Raw genomic sequence first — 14,249 nt, 5'->3', positions numbered from 1 at the left:
ATCCTGCATCCCTTTGGACTGGGACCACATGGAGATCGTGGAGCTCGTTGCACTGGGATCCTACATCCCTCTGAACCACAATCCTGCATCCCTTTGGACTGAGACCACATGGGGATTGTGGAGCTCGTTGCACTGGGATCCTACATCCCTTTTCACCATGATCCTACATCCCTTTGGACTGGGACCACACAGGGATCATGGCGCTCCTTGCACCACGATCCTGCATCCCTTTGGAACAAGATCCTGCATCCCTTTGCACCACGATCCTGCATCCCTTTGGCCTGGGACCACACGGGGATGGTGGAACTCCTTGCACCGGGGTTTTACCACTCCTTGCACCATGACCCTACAGCTGGTTGTGGCCGTGGCAGGGGGGCAATGACCTCGAGGCACGGGGGGCTTTGTCCCCTCCCTGCAGGACCCTCGGGGTCTGCGGTGTGCCAGGGAAGCTGTGCCAGGACATTTGGGGGGAGATGAACTGGGAACAGGGGGCTGCAGCAGGAGTGGGCGGTGGGGACCCCACGGTGCCTCGAGCCCCCAGGTGACCCTGTCCCCTCCCTGCCTGTGGCCACAGGATGGGGTTTCAGTGGCCAGGATCATCCTGCTGGCAAATTGGGCTGGAAACAGCGGATTTTTGAGGTGGTCACGTGCCACGGGCAATGTCCTGCATCTCCTGAGCATCACCCACCCACCCTGGACCTCGAGGACAGCTTCAGGTCATCCCTGGGCACCCTGCACCATCCCAATCCATCTGACCCTGCATCCAGCAGCTCCTCTCGGGCCCATCAGCACCTCAAGCACCTCAAATCCTTCCTCCCTGCCCTCCTTGGAGGCTGCAGCCATGAGTTTTACCCCTGGAGACCAAACCCAGGGTGTTTTCCTCAGCCTGGGCGTCTTTGCTTTAATCCCTGATTTAATCCCTCCTTTATTTGCAAATGCACGTGAGCAAGTCCCCCTTGGGAAAAAAAGAAAACCCAGCCAAGGAACCTGGAGCTGTTCACACGCAGCTCCTCCTGCTCCAAACTGCTTCCAAAGCCTCCAGCCAGGGCTCAGCCCTGCAGTCCTCAGCTGGGAATTCTCCCACTCCCACTCATCCTCACCCCCAGGCCCTTCATCGTCACCCCCACCTGCGCCCAAATCCCTCATCCTCATCCTCATCCTCATCCTTATCCTCACCCCCAGACCCTTCATCGTCACCCCCAAACCCCTCATCTCATCCTCACCCCAAGATCCCTCATCCTCACCCCCACCTGCCCCCAAACCCCTTATCCTCATCCTCAACCCCAGACCCTTCATCCTCACCCCCAAACGCCTCATCCCCAACTCCACCCTCCCCCAGACCCCTCATCTTCATCCCCACCTGCCCCCAGACCCCTCATCCTCGCCCCCAGACCCTTCATCCTCACTCCCAGACCCCTTATCCTCATCCTCACCCCCAGATCCCTCATCCTCACCCCCAGACCCTTCATCCTCACTCCCAGACCCCTCATCCCCAACTCCACCCTCCCCCAGACCCCTCATCTTCATCCCCCGACCCCTCATCCTCACCCCCAGACCCTTCATCCTCACCCCCAGACCCCTCATCCTCACCCCCAGACCCCTCATCCTCACCCGCCCCCAGACCCACCTGAGGTCCCCTCCCGGAGCGGGGGGCACAGCAGGGCCAGTGCCAGCCCCCACATGTCCCCGGCGGTGGCGGTGGCCCGGGGGCAGCTCCGGGGCCGGGCCAGCTGGGCACGGCCAGCTCGGTGCCCAGCCCCTTCCCTCCTGCTGCCCTCAATCCCTGCTCCCACCCTCGCCTTTGTCCCCGCACCCACCCGGGCCGATTTCCCCGCGGGATTTCCCTCCTCACGCAGCTCAGACACCCAGAACAAACTGGGGACATCTGATAAGAAGCCAAACGCTGTCGTTATCACCCCGTTAAAGGAGTTTTTTTTCTCCCAGCTCCAGCTTTCCGGAAAACAGAGGCACAACCACACACACCCTTTCCAGCAAATGGAAATTCCTGCTGCTGGGGTTCCGGGAATGTTCCAGGTGCCTGCAGACCTGCTGGCTGCTTCCATCCAAGCTTTTGGGCATGGAGCGATGCTTGGAATCTCCAGGAGCTCGGGAAATCCCCACGAGGTTCCGGGTCTGCCTTGGCCTGGGCAGGTCCTGCGGGGAGCAAAGGGGACAGCGAAGAGCAGCAGGGGCACGGGCAGCCTTTGCCTGTCCCCTCCTGCCACCACCGCCCTGCTTCCAGCAGAACGTTCCCATTCCAGAGGGAAGAGGAGGAGGAGGAATGCCCTTCCCTGCTGTCCGCTCCCGCCTAATCTCCGCCTCAGCGCGCTCAGCCTGTGTCAATATTTTGACTCAAAGCTCGGAGCACTTTGTGTCCTTCCTGTGACAGAGCCGTGAACGCATCTGAGAGCCAGCTCGGCTGATAAAGAACTCCTTAAAAAACCCACTCTGGATGCTGGGAAAGAGCGGGGTCACCCAACCTCCCCCTGCCCGGGGTGCTCCCCATCCCCTTCGGCCACACCTGCCCCCAGTTCCCGATATTCCAGTGCAGTTTTCCCAGGCTGAACGGCCACACTTCAGGGCTCAGGGGTCGTTTGGGTGTCGTGGCTCAGCTCACAGCCTCAGAATCCCGCTTGGATCCACCACAGGGCTTTGGCAAAGCTTTTCCAGCTGCAGGGAAGCTCAGGGGCTTCCCCTCTGAGGATTCCCGAGGGGTGGAGGTGGGGACTGCCCCTCCCTGGGGCTTTACCCCAGGGCCTGGAGCTCATCCCAGCACTTACCTTGCTGGAGCAAGGAATTGTGAGCCACGGAGTGTTGTTTTGATTTTTAAAAGTGTTAAGATTTTTTTAATTTTTTTTTTTTAAGTCCTTTTAGAAGTTTTCTATGCTTTTTGACGTTTACATATCTCTACTGGAGTTTTCACGCCCTGTTCATGCAAATAATGATTGTTTTGTATTCTTTTTTTTGTGGGAGGAGAGAACTGATGGACTGTTGGCTTGACCAGTGTGGTTGATCAGAAATAATGATTGTTTTGTATTCTTTTTTTTTGTGGGAGGAGAGAACTGATGGACTGTTGGCCTGACCAGTGTGGTTGGAGAGGTGGCAATTCCATCCTCCAATCCGCTGCCGCTTTTCGAATTCTACATATTGCGAGGCCAGAAATAAAATTAGCTCTTTTTCTCTTTTGAACTCACCAGGCTTCTGTGTACTCATTTCGTGTCCAACAGCGACAACGGAACCCCTCAGGCTGCTCCCAACGAACCCAGGAGCTCAGAGACCATTTGGGATGGGAGGGTTTATTCGCTACGGGATCCGCGGGCACACAAATCCCGAGGGACGGGGACGGAAAGGAGCAGAAAGGTCCCTGGGAATGCTGTGGCACTCCATGGGCCGGGAGAGGGGCTGGAATTGGCTTCCTCTAGGCCGACGGGGCGAAGCCCACGCGGTCGTTGGCCATGTCGAAGGCGGTGTAATATTCCTTCAGGAAAACGTTTCCCAGGATCCAGAGGGGCTGCCCGTCCTGGGAGGGCAGGTAGGTGGCCTCGATGGCCAGGGTGCAGTAGCCATTGCTCTGGAGGGGGGGAAGAACGGGGGGTCAGCACCTCCAGCAGCACAGGGAGAGCATCGCTGCTGGCCACGGAGCTCCGGGCTCTTCCCGGGAATGCCTCGGGAATGCCCGGGATGTTCCCGGTGCCTCAGGAACACTCAGCATGTTCCCAGTGCCTCGGGAACTCTTGGGAATTCCCAGGATGTTCCTGGTGCCTCAGGAATTCCCAGGAGGTTCCCCATGCCTCAGGATGTTCCCGGTGCCTGGGGAACTCTCAGGAAGTCTCGGGATGTTCCCAGTGCCTGGAGAACACTCAGGAACTCTTGGGATGTTCCCAGTGCCCAGGGAACTCTTGGGAACTCTTGGGATGTTCCCAGTGCCCGGGGAACTCTCAGGAATTCTCAGGATGTTCCTGGTGGCCGGGGAACTCTGGGGAACTCTTGGGATGTTCCCGGTGCCCAGGGATGTTCCCGGTGCCCGGGGAACTCTTGGGATGTTCCCGGTGCCTGGGGATGTTCCTGGTGCCTGGGGAATTCTCGGGATGTTCCCGGTGCCCGGGGAACTCTCAGGAACTCTCGGGATGTTCCTGGTGCCTGGGGAATTCTCGGGATGTTCCCGATGCCCAGGGAACTCTCGGGAACTCTTGGGATGTTTCCGGTGCCCGGGGAACTCTCGGGAACTCTCGGGAACTCTTGGGATATTCCTGGTGCCTGGGGAATTCTCGGGATATTCCTGGTGCCCGGGGAACTCTCGGGAATTCTCAGGATGTTCCCAGTGCCCGGGGAACTCTCGGGATCTCTCGGGATGTTCCCGGTGCCTGGGGAACTCTCAGGAACTCTTGGGATGTTCCCAGTGCCCAGGGAACTCTTGGGAACTCTCGGGATGTTCCCAGTGCCTGGGGAACTCTCAGGAATTCTCAGGATGTTCCTGGTGCCCCGGGAACTCTGGGGAACTCTCGGGATGTTCCCGGTGCCCAGGGATGTTCCCGGTGCCTGGGGAACTCTCGGGATGTTCCCGGTGCCTGGGGAATTCTCGGGATGTTCCCGGTGCCCAGGGAACTCTCAGGAACTCTCGGGATGTTCCCGGTGCCCGGGGAATTCTCAGGAACTCTTGGGATGTTCCCGGTGCCCAGGGATGTTCCCGGTGCCCGGGGAACTCTCGGGAACTCTGGGGATGTTCCCGGTGCCCAGGGAACTCTCGGGAACTCTGGGGATGTTCCCGGTGCCCGGGGAACTCTCGGGAACTCTGGGGATGTTCCCGGTGCCCGGGGAACTCTCGGGAACCCTCGGGATCAATCCCACACGTACGTTCAGGACGTAGGCGGACGGGGAGAGCGCGAGCCGAGCGCCGCCGATGCCGAAGGTGATGGGGGGCATGCTCTGCATGTGGGCGCAGTCCACTGCGTACTGTGGGGACAGAGACACGGGGGGGTGGCAGGGAGGGGACAAAGGGTGACAAACACTCCCCCCCCGGCAGCGCCACACCGCGGAATCGGGGCGTGGTTTGGGTGGGAAGGGAATTTAAAGGTCACCCAGTGCCACCTTCCACTGTCCCAGGGTGCTCCAGCCTGGCCTTGGACACTCCCAGGGATGGGGCAGCCACAGCTGCTCTGGGAAATCCATCCCAGGGCCTCCCCACCCTCACAGGGAGCAATTCCTTCCCCGTATCAAACCGAAATTTCCTCTCTTTCAATCTGAACCCATCCCCCCTTGTCCTGTCACTCCAGGCCTTTGTCCCAAGTCCCTCTCTGGATTCCCTGTAGCCCCTTCAGATCCTGGAACGGGCTGTGAGGTTTCCACGCAATGTTCTCCTCTCCAGGCTGAACATCCCCACCTTTCTCAGCCTGATGTCACCCCTGCAGTCCCTTTTCCTGCAGGTGCCACGTGAGTTTTGTGGGACCTGGCCGAGCCCAGGGCTCTGAGTCCCGTGCAGGCTCCCCACTGCTCCAGACCCCCCAGAATCCCCACACTCACCCCATAGCTGGTCTCCTGGGCTCCCAGGGCCTCCAGGATGCTCTCTAGGTACTCCTGGGGCACGGTCAGCAGGAATGTGCCCGTGTCCACGATGGCCTGGCAGCCCTGGCTGCACCAGCTGGTCACTGAGTGCCCGATGGCAAACCTGGGAGGACAACGGGGACGAGGACGTGGCTGTGGGCACACGCTGGCCCCCAGACCCAAAGCACCGAGCCTGCAAAGCAGCAGCTGAACCGGCCAGAGGTACAAACACCACTCACTCCTCAAGTGCCACCTGCCAGTAGAGCTTCTGTGTCACCGGCACCCACGCGAGGTCCCCCTGGAAGAGCCGAGGGTCGACGCCCCCGAGGACGAGCTCTCCCCCGTACTCGTAGGTGGGCTGGCTGCGAAAAAACAGAGTCACAGCAGCGGAGATCAGGAAATCCGTGCGGCAAACGTGGGCTGGAGAGGGGTAAATCCCCAAGGAACCCTCATGGGGACAGGCAGGGCACACCAGGACATGCAGGCAGGGGACACCAGGATGTGTGGGCAGGGGACACCAGGATGTGCAGATGCAAGCAGGGGACACCAGGACATGCAGACAGGGGACACCACGACACGTGGACACCAGGACATGCAGACAGGGGACACCAGGACGTGTGGACACCAGGACATGCAGACAGAGGACACCAGGACATGCAGACAGGGGACACCACAACACGTGGACACCAGGACATGCAGACAGGACACCAGGACATGCAGACAGGGGACACCAGGACATGCAGACAGGGGACACCACGACACGTGGACACCAGGACATGCACACAGGGGACACCAGGACGTGCAGACAGGGGACACCAGGACATGCAGAGCGCCCTGAAAGGTTTTTACCGTGAGAAGTAAAAGCTGAAGACGGGCTCAGCCAGCTGGTTCTGCTCCAGCATCCCCCCCAGCGCCGAGGCCATGCCCCCCACTGCCAGCGAGGGGTAGGCCATGCCCAGGATGCCATCAAAATCCGCAAAGTAGAAAGGCTGGGTGGGCTCGTCCTGGCTGAGCCCAAACTCCTGCTGTGTGACAGTGATGCTCTGGATCTGCAGGGGAAGGGGATCCGAGGTCAGCCAGGCGAGCCTGAGGGGTGGCTGCTGCTCCAAAAGCACCAGGCAGAGGGGAAAATTGGGGAAAAACCCCCAGGATTTGGGTTAAAACCCAGCCAAAGGCCAGCTGGGGGACACTTCCCATCCGTTCTGCCAGGGTTTGTCCAAGTCGAGCTCAGGACACGAGATCAACCCTAAGGTTCCTCCCGGGCTCATTCCGTGGGGACGCCCAGCCAGGAGGAGCAGGAGGGCAGGGCTGGCACGGGGGGCACTCACCCTGAGCGTGTCGGAGCCCAGCACGATGGTGACGGAGCCGCTGCCGTAGGACACGGTGCAGGACTGGCCACGGGGGGTGAAGGTGGCCGAGTCACTGGGCTTGAACTTGGCGTGGTTGACTGGGGGAGGGAGAAGAGGGAAAAGCCCTGGGCATGGGCTGCAGTGGGATTTCACTGCTGGGTACAATTCCCAGGGATCAGATCCTGTTCTGCAGTGGGATTTCACTGCTGGCTGCTCCCTTGGGATAATTCCCAGGGATCAGGTCTGTTTTTCAGTGGGATTTCACTGCTGGGTACAATTCCCAGGGACCAGATCCTGTTCTGCAGTGGGATTTCACTGCTGGGTACAATTCCCAGGGATCAGGTCTGTTTTTCAGTGGGATTTCACTGCTGGGTACAATTCCCAGGGACCAGATCCTGTTCTGCAGTGGGATTTCACTGCTGGGTGCTCCCTTGGGGTAACTCCCCGCTCCTGGGGATGGGGACGGGCTGCTCCTCTGTCCTGTTCTCTTTTGGGTTGTGGGGTTTGCATCCCAGCTTTGCCCGGATCCCTCCCCAGGTGATGCCTTAGGATTTTCGCTTTTATATTTTTCCTACATTTGAAATCCTGCAATTCTTTAGTGTATAACTCTAAACTCCATAAAGAGTTTAGCGAGCTGCCGGTTTCACATTTGCATCACAGGGGTCACAAGCACAAGGGCAAAGCCCTCACAGTGAAACCCCATCACTCTCCCACCCCGAGGGATGAGCTCTGCTGCGAGTGGGACACCAAGTCCGCAATTCCCACTTTTCCTCTTCCCCCTGCCCGGCTGCAGATGCCCAGGGAGCACCCCTGAGATTCCTGGGATGCGATGGGAGCACCCCTGAGGTTCCTGCGATGGCTGTGGGGATTTGGGGGCTCTGAGATTTGCACCCCTGAGGTTCCTGGGATGCTCAGGGACAACCCCTGAGATTCTTGGGATGCCCAGGGAGCACCCCTGAGATTCCTGGGATCCCCAGGGAGCACTCCTGATATTCTTGGGATGCCCAGGGAGCACCCCTGAGGTTCCTGGGATGGCTGTGGGGATTTGGGGGCTCTGAGATTTGCACCCCTGAGGCTCCTGGGATGGCTGTGGGGATTTGAGCCTCCCAAGGAAGCACCAGCTACCCCAGATCAGCATCCCGGGGTCATTTTTGGTCTGGCACCGTGGTGTCCCCAGCGTGACAGGGGAAGGACGTGGAAGAACAGGGACAAGGACGTGGCTTTGGGCACCCACTGGCACCTAAACCCATCTTGGGGTGCTCTGGGAGCCTCGAGCCCTGCAGTGCTGGCATAGCTGGTGCTAATTAGTGAGTACTAATTGCTCCCAGGAGCAGGAAGAGCTCTGCTCACAGCATCCCGGGGTACTCACAGCAAGCAGGGCTCTGGCAGTCCGTGGAGGGCACCCACAGGTTGGAGGAGCCGGTGTCAAAGAGCACCAGAAACTTTTGGGGGGGCTCCCCGATGCTGATCTCCCCAAAGTAGGAGGACTGGAAAAAAAAAGGGAATCTCCACTGGCCACGGGCTCAGGCTCCCCCCTGGCATCCCCCAGCCAGGCAGGAGCAGGCTGAGCTCTCATCCTGCTTCTACTCCCCCCAAAAAAATGAAATATTAAATAATTACTGTGGGTTTGTTTCATACAGAAGAGCCTGGCTCTTTGTGGCTGGGGGTCAACTTCTTTGAAGTTCAAAGCAGAAGTTAAAAGAGTGGGGGGAAAAGCAATTTAAGGGTGGGGGGGAAAAGTAATTTAAGGGTGGGTAAAAAAGCAATCTAAGAGTGGGGGGAAAATTAAAGGTGGGGAAAAAAGCGATTTAAGGGTTGGGGGGAAGCAATTTAAAGGTGGGGGAAAAGCAATTTAAGGGTGGGGGGAAAAAGCAACTTAAGAGTGGGGGAAAAATTAAAGGTGGGGAAAAGCAATTTAAGGGCAGGTAAAAAAGCAACTTAAGAGTGGGGGGGGAAATTTAAGGGTGTGTAAAAAAGCAATTTAAGGGTGCGGGGAAAACAATTAAAGGGTGGGGGGAAAAACAATATAAGAGTGGGGGGAAAAGCAATTTAGAGGTGGGGAGAAAAGCAATTTAAGGGTGGGGGTAAAAGCAATTTAAGGGCGAGTAAAAAAGCAACTTTAGAGTAGGGGGGGGAAACAATTTAAGGGTGGGGGAAAAAGCAATTTAAGGGTGGGGGGGAAAGCAGTTTCTCACTCCTGGAGGCTCAGGGGTGTCCAGGTTGCTGTGGCAGCTGGGAGGGAGGAAGGACAGGCAGGGAGGGGAGCGTGGGGCACTCACATCCAGGTGGTTGCTGATGGGCTCCCTGACCACGGAGCCCTGCCCGGGCTGGTATTTCTTCACCGGATCGTATTTAATGTGCTTCAGGAAATCATCCAGCACCCCAGCTGCCCTCATCTTGTCCCGGATGGACAGGCCTTTCTTCAGATTGATCCTGCACAGACAGAGACAAAACACAACAACACAGCAGGAAATAAGAAGATTTTCAGCATTTTCAAAGGCTCAGTTCTCTGGGCTCCTTTGAGACATGACAGGTGCTCTCCATGTCCTCAAGAACTGCTCTCCAGATCCCAGGATCTGCTCTCCACATCCTATGGAGCATCCCATGCTCTCCATGTCCCATGGAGCTCTCCACATCCCAGGAGCTGCTCTCCACATCCAGGAGCTCTCCACATCCCAGGAGCTCTCCACATCCTAGGATCTCTCCATGTCCCAGGATCTCTCTATGCCCCAGGATCTCTCCATGCCCAGGATCTCTCCACATCCCAGGATCATCTCTCCATGCCCCAGGAGCTCTCCATGCCCCAGGAGCTCTCCACATCCCAGGATCTCTCCATGCCCCAGGATCTCTCCATGCCCAGGATGTCTCCATGTCCCAGGATCTCTCCATGCCCAGGATGTCTCCATGTCCCAGGATCTCTCCATGCCCCAGGATCTCTCCATGCCCCAGGATCTCTCCATGCCCAGGAGCTCTCCATGCCCAGGATCTCTCCATGCCCCAGGATCTCTCCATGTCCAGGATCTCTCCATGCCCCAGGATCTCTCCACATCCCAGGAGCTCTCCATGCCCCAAAATCTCTCCATGTCCAGGATCTCTCCATGCCCAGGATCTCTCCATGTCCCAGGATCTCTCCATGCCCAGGATCTCTCCATGCCCAGGATCTTTCCATGCCCCAGGAGCTGCCCTGTCCTGTGACACCCATGCAGTCTCCACACTCCCAGCGGCTCCGCATCCCCCGCGCTCCGTTCTCCGCCCTCTCACCCACCTGACCGCCCCCTCCGCCAGCTGCAGACACGCCAGGACCACCGGGAGCCACTTCATGGTGCCGAGCAGCCGCGTCCAGCCCTCGGGAGGCGGCAGCAGCCGGGCACGGCCGCCCGGGCTCCCGCTTTTATCCCGGGAGGCAGCTCCGGCTCTGATGTGCCGACCTCCGCTTGCCATTGGCACCTCCCGAGCCCGGCCTCAAGGGCCGCTTTGTGCCTCGGGCCGCGAGGACCCTGCGGGATCGGCGCCCTCGGGGGCGAGATCAAAGGGCAGCGATGCGATAACGGGCAGCGCTTATCGGGGACGAGGGACCCGACGTCACCGCGCTGGGCCGGGGCTGCGCTCGCCAAAAGCTGAGCCAACCTTGCCCCAGCACAAAGGGACTCGCGGCTCTTGGCTCGGGAGGGAAAGGCTTTTGTCTGCCCTCCTTCCGCCGCTGGAGAGAGCGGGGATGGAGGCGGAGAGGACATGGGGCAAGGAGATGGAGCCCATCAGGTTCCTCCTTGCATTTCCTCCAGGATGATCTCCAGGTTCCTTCTCTGATTTCCTTCAGGATGGTCCCCAGCTCCTTCTCTTGCTTTTTCCAGGATGGTCTCCAGGTTTCTTCTCATTTCCTCCAGGATGATCTCCAGGTTCCTTCTCTTGCTTTCTCCAGGGTGGTCCCAAGGTTGCTTCTCTCATTTCCTTCAAGGTGGTCCCCAGGTTCCTTCTCTCATTCCCTCCAGGATGGTCCCAGGTTTCTTCTCTTGCTCTCTCCAGGATGGTCCCAGGTTTCTTCTCTCATGCCCTCCAGGGTGGTCCCAGTTTCCTTTTCTCATTTCCTCCAAGGTGATCCTCAGGTTCCTTCTCTTGCTTTTTCCAGGATGGTCCCCAGGTTCCTTCTCATTTCCTCCAGGATGGTCCCAGGTTCCTTCTCTTGTTTTCTCCAAGGCGGTCTCCAGGTTTCTTCTCTTGCTTTTTCCAGGATGGTCCCAGTTTCCTTCTCTCATTTCCTCCAAGGTGGTCCCCAGGTTCCCTCCCTGGTTTGCTCTGAGGTGCTCCCCAGAGCTGTCCTGCCTTCTCCTCTCCATCAGCATCCCAGACCTTCACTCCAGGACATGAGCTCGTTTCCATGCCCTACCTGCTCCTGCTTTCACGATTTGGACAGAAATCCCCCAATTTCCCCATTCATTGGTTTATTTTGTGGAGCACACGATTCCCTCCCCATCCCATATCCAGGCAGGTGCTGTAACCCCCAGGAAGGTTCAACCCTCAGGGTTTAACCCACACTCCACATCCTCCCACCAGCCCAGAAAGTCAGAAAATTCCTTGTTGGCTTTTTTTTTCCCGTGAAAACAAAAAACCACAAGCACACACTTCCCAAATTGCCAACAAGCACCCAAACCAACCAAAACATTCTGAGTTATAACCCAAATACTCGTTAGAAAATTGACAAAAATGGGTATGGTCATGATCTAAATATTTTCTAGCAAACAAACCAAAGCTTTTTTGGTGATAACCAAACTATTTTCTGGCAAAAGGGGCTGTTACCCAGATGTTTTCCAGAGCTCCTCCAGGACTGCTTGCATCCCAAATCCAAGCGAGACAGCTCTTGGAAAAACACTTTCTCCATCACGGCAGTGCTGTCGCTGCTCATCCCGTGCCAGCACGGGTTCCCTTCCCTTGGGAGCACCGAGTGTGTGTCCCTCTGCTGTCCTGAGCTGGGGGTGTGAGTTCTACTAATCTGTCAGAGCTGGGGAGTTCTCCTCTGCTCATTGGGCAGTTCTCTTTCTCTCTTCCACAGCCAATCCTCCCTCCAGGAGATCGCTTCTGTTAATGAGCCATTAATTATTAATTATCTTCTGCTCATGGCCAGTGAGCGTCCCTGCATGGCTGAGAAAATTCCATCATCCCATGGGAGATGCTCTGCCCAGGGGAGGAGCCAAGCATTCCTACCTGGATACAATCTGAGGTTCTGGGACACCACAGCAGCCTGTGCCCACTGCATTCCCAGAGGAGCAGCTTTCTGCCCCACTGCATTCCCAGAGGAGCAGCTTTCTGCCCCACTGCATTCCCAGAGGAGCAGCTTTCTGCCCCACTGCATTCCCAGAGGGAGCCCAGGCCCATCTCCAGCAGCCCTGGAGCTCCAGAGGAAAACTCCAGCCTTGTCCAGGATCCTGCTCCAGCAGAAGCACAGCTGGCACTGCAGGAGGGCTGAGCCCCCATGGAATGGCACTGCTGCCACACCCTGACCCACAGCCTGCCAGGGCCTGCTCTCACTCTGCCGGTGGTTTGTTTTTTCAGGTTTTTTTTGTACTATTGCATTTGTATTTTTAATTTTCCCACTAAAGAACTGTAATTCCTATTCCCATATTTTTGCCTGAGAGCCCCTTAATTTCAAAATGATAACAATTCCAAGGGCGGGGGGTTTACATTTTCCATTTCAGGGGAGGCTCCTGCCTTCCTCAGCAGCCACCTGGCTTTTCAAGCCCAGACAGCTGCGTATCGAGGCTGTCACAGAGCAGCCGCGGTGTTTGCAGCAGCACTGGCAGGAAGATCGGGTTCTGGAGATCGGATGAAAAATTGGATTCTGGCGGGAAGCACAGCGCGGTTATCGGAACGTCAGCAGAGCGCCCGCTCCGGGCATGGGCCCGTGGGGCACGGGGGTAAAGTGCCCTCTGCAGAGATCATTCCACTTTTTGGCACCTCCTGACCCAAACTGGGGCAGGTGAAACATAAACTTTAAGGGATTTAGAGATTTTAGAGGAGCTAAGATTTTAGTTAGAGATAAGCCTTACTAGAGTTAATTAAAATAAAAGGACTCTGTAAGGAGGCCTTGATGAAGTTATGAGTTAGTAGTTAACTAAGAATTGATTGCTTGTCAACACAATGTTTAATTAGCTGGGTTTTAATGAGGAATATAGAAACTGACAAATAGCTTTTAGGAACATGAGACAATTGTGGGCCTCCTCTGCTCTGAAACCAATTGAAGACAGGGAATGGGAGTTCTACCAAGGCTCATTTGTCATATTTGCATTGAAAAGGTAGAAAGGTCAGAATGAGGAAGACTTCATTTACTTCCTCATTTTGGGACCCCTCCCCATGAAAGGGACCACCAACCCATTTCAAGGAACAAACTACGCATGCTTAATAGCTTTGGGAATGATTAGCATACGAAGCGAGGAATGGGATGTACCAAAATGATGAATATGCATTTGTATTTTGGGTATTCAATTCTGGTGTGGATAAAAGGACTCTGTAATCATTGGAAAGGTGCAGTGTGTATTTGGGAGCTGTCCCGCACGCTGCCCGGCGCCGCAATGAACATACACTTTCTAACTTTAAACTGTTAGAGAGTTTTTGTCCGTCACAGATGGATATCGGTGCTATGGATATGAATATATGGATATTAAAGAAATATCCATATTTCTTTAATAAATCACAGGGCTGAGGGAGCTGCTCCAGCAGGAATTACGGATTTAGGGTTTCCAGCAGCAGAGATCCGGCAATCCCGCACGGAGCGGGGATCGCGCAGCCAGGATTTCCCTCGGGGCCAGGCTCTGGGCATTCCCTCTGCTTTGCTTTCAGTTTCTCTTCTCTGTTGGTTTGGTGGCCCAGCTCCAGCTCAGGGAATCCATCTCTCCACCGCCTTTCCCGGGATTCTGCAGTGGGTGAGCCCAGCACTCCAGAGGAGCCCCTGGAACCTGGAGCAGGGGAGGTTCTGTGGAGACCTCACGGCCCCTTCCAGGACCTGGAGGGGCTGCAAGGACCTGGAGAGGGGCTGTCCACCAGGAACTGGAGTGAGGGACAAGGGGGAACGGGTTCAGGCTGAAAGAGAGGAAATTTAGGTTGGATATTAGGAAGGAATTTTTCCCTGTGAGGGTGGGGAGGGGCTGGTGGAATTCCCAGAGAAGCTGTGGCTGCCCCTGGATCCCTGGAAGTGTCCCAGGCCAGGCTGGATGGGGCTTGGAGCAATCTGGGATAGTGGGAGGTGTCACTGCCCGTGGCAGGGGTGGAACGAGATGATTTTTAAGTTTCTTCCAACCCAAACCAGTCTGGGATTCTCTGCCCCCGGAGCAGCTGTGTTTATGAACCCACACAAGCACTCGGATCCTT

The 14,249-nt window shown here is 56.8% G+C and overlaps 1 protein-coding gene across 1 annotated transcript; it reads right to left on the bottom strand.

The window, feature by feature from the left end:
- Positions 1-3,353: 3,353 nt before the first annotated feature.
- PGC (progastricsin) lies at positions 3,354-10,321 on the bottom strand. Its single transcript, XM_053998320.1, has 9 exons — positions 10,156-10,321; positions 9,170-9,323; positions 8,260-8,377; positions 6,870-6,988; positions 6,391-6,590; positions 5,781-5,903; positions 5,521-5,665; positions 4,855-4,953; positions 3,354-3,571 (listed from the first exon to the last, which is right to left on the bottom strand). The coding sequence occupies exons 1-9, from the start codon at positions 10,209-10,211 to the stop codon at positions 3,419-3,421; spliced, it is 1,167 nt and encodes a 388-aa protein (XP_053854295.1). The 5' UTR covers positions 10,212-10,321; the 3' UTR covers positions 3,354-3,418.
- Positions 10,322-14,249: the final 3,928 nt, after the last annotated feature.

The sequence above is a fragment of the Vidua macroura genome, chromosome 24 (assembly GCF_024509145.1).
Source record: "Vidua macroura isolate BioBank_ID:100142 chromosome 24, ASM2450914v1, whole genome shotgun sequence".
In the NCBI taxonomy this organism is placed as follows: Eukaryota; Metazoa; Chordata; class Aves; order Passeriformes; family Viduidae; genus Vidua; species Vidua macroura.
The sequence above is the reverse complement of the archived record's forward strand: the minus strand, read 5'-3'. Positions and strand labels throughout refer to the sequence as shown.

What these genes read in the sequence shown, in the direction of transcription:
- PGC (XM_053998320.1), bottom strand. Translation starts at nt 10,211, where the DNA reads ATGAAGTGGCTCCCGGTGGTCCTGGCGTGTCTGCAGCTGGCGGAGGGG. An exon ending in TTCAGCTTTTACTTCTCACG is followed by an intron (nt 5,904 to 6,390) that starts GTAAAAACCTTT and finishes GTTTTTTCGCAG; the next exon opens with CCAGCCCACCTACGAGTACG. An exon ending in TGGCAGGTGGCACTTGAGGA is followed by an intron (nt 5,666 to 5,780) that starts GTGAGTGGTGTT and finishes TTGTCCTCCCAG; the next exon opens with GTTTGCCATCGGGCACTCAG.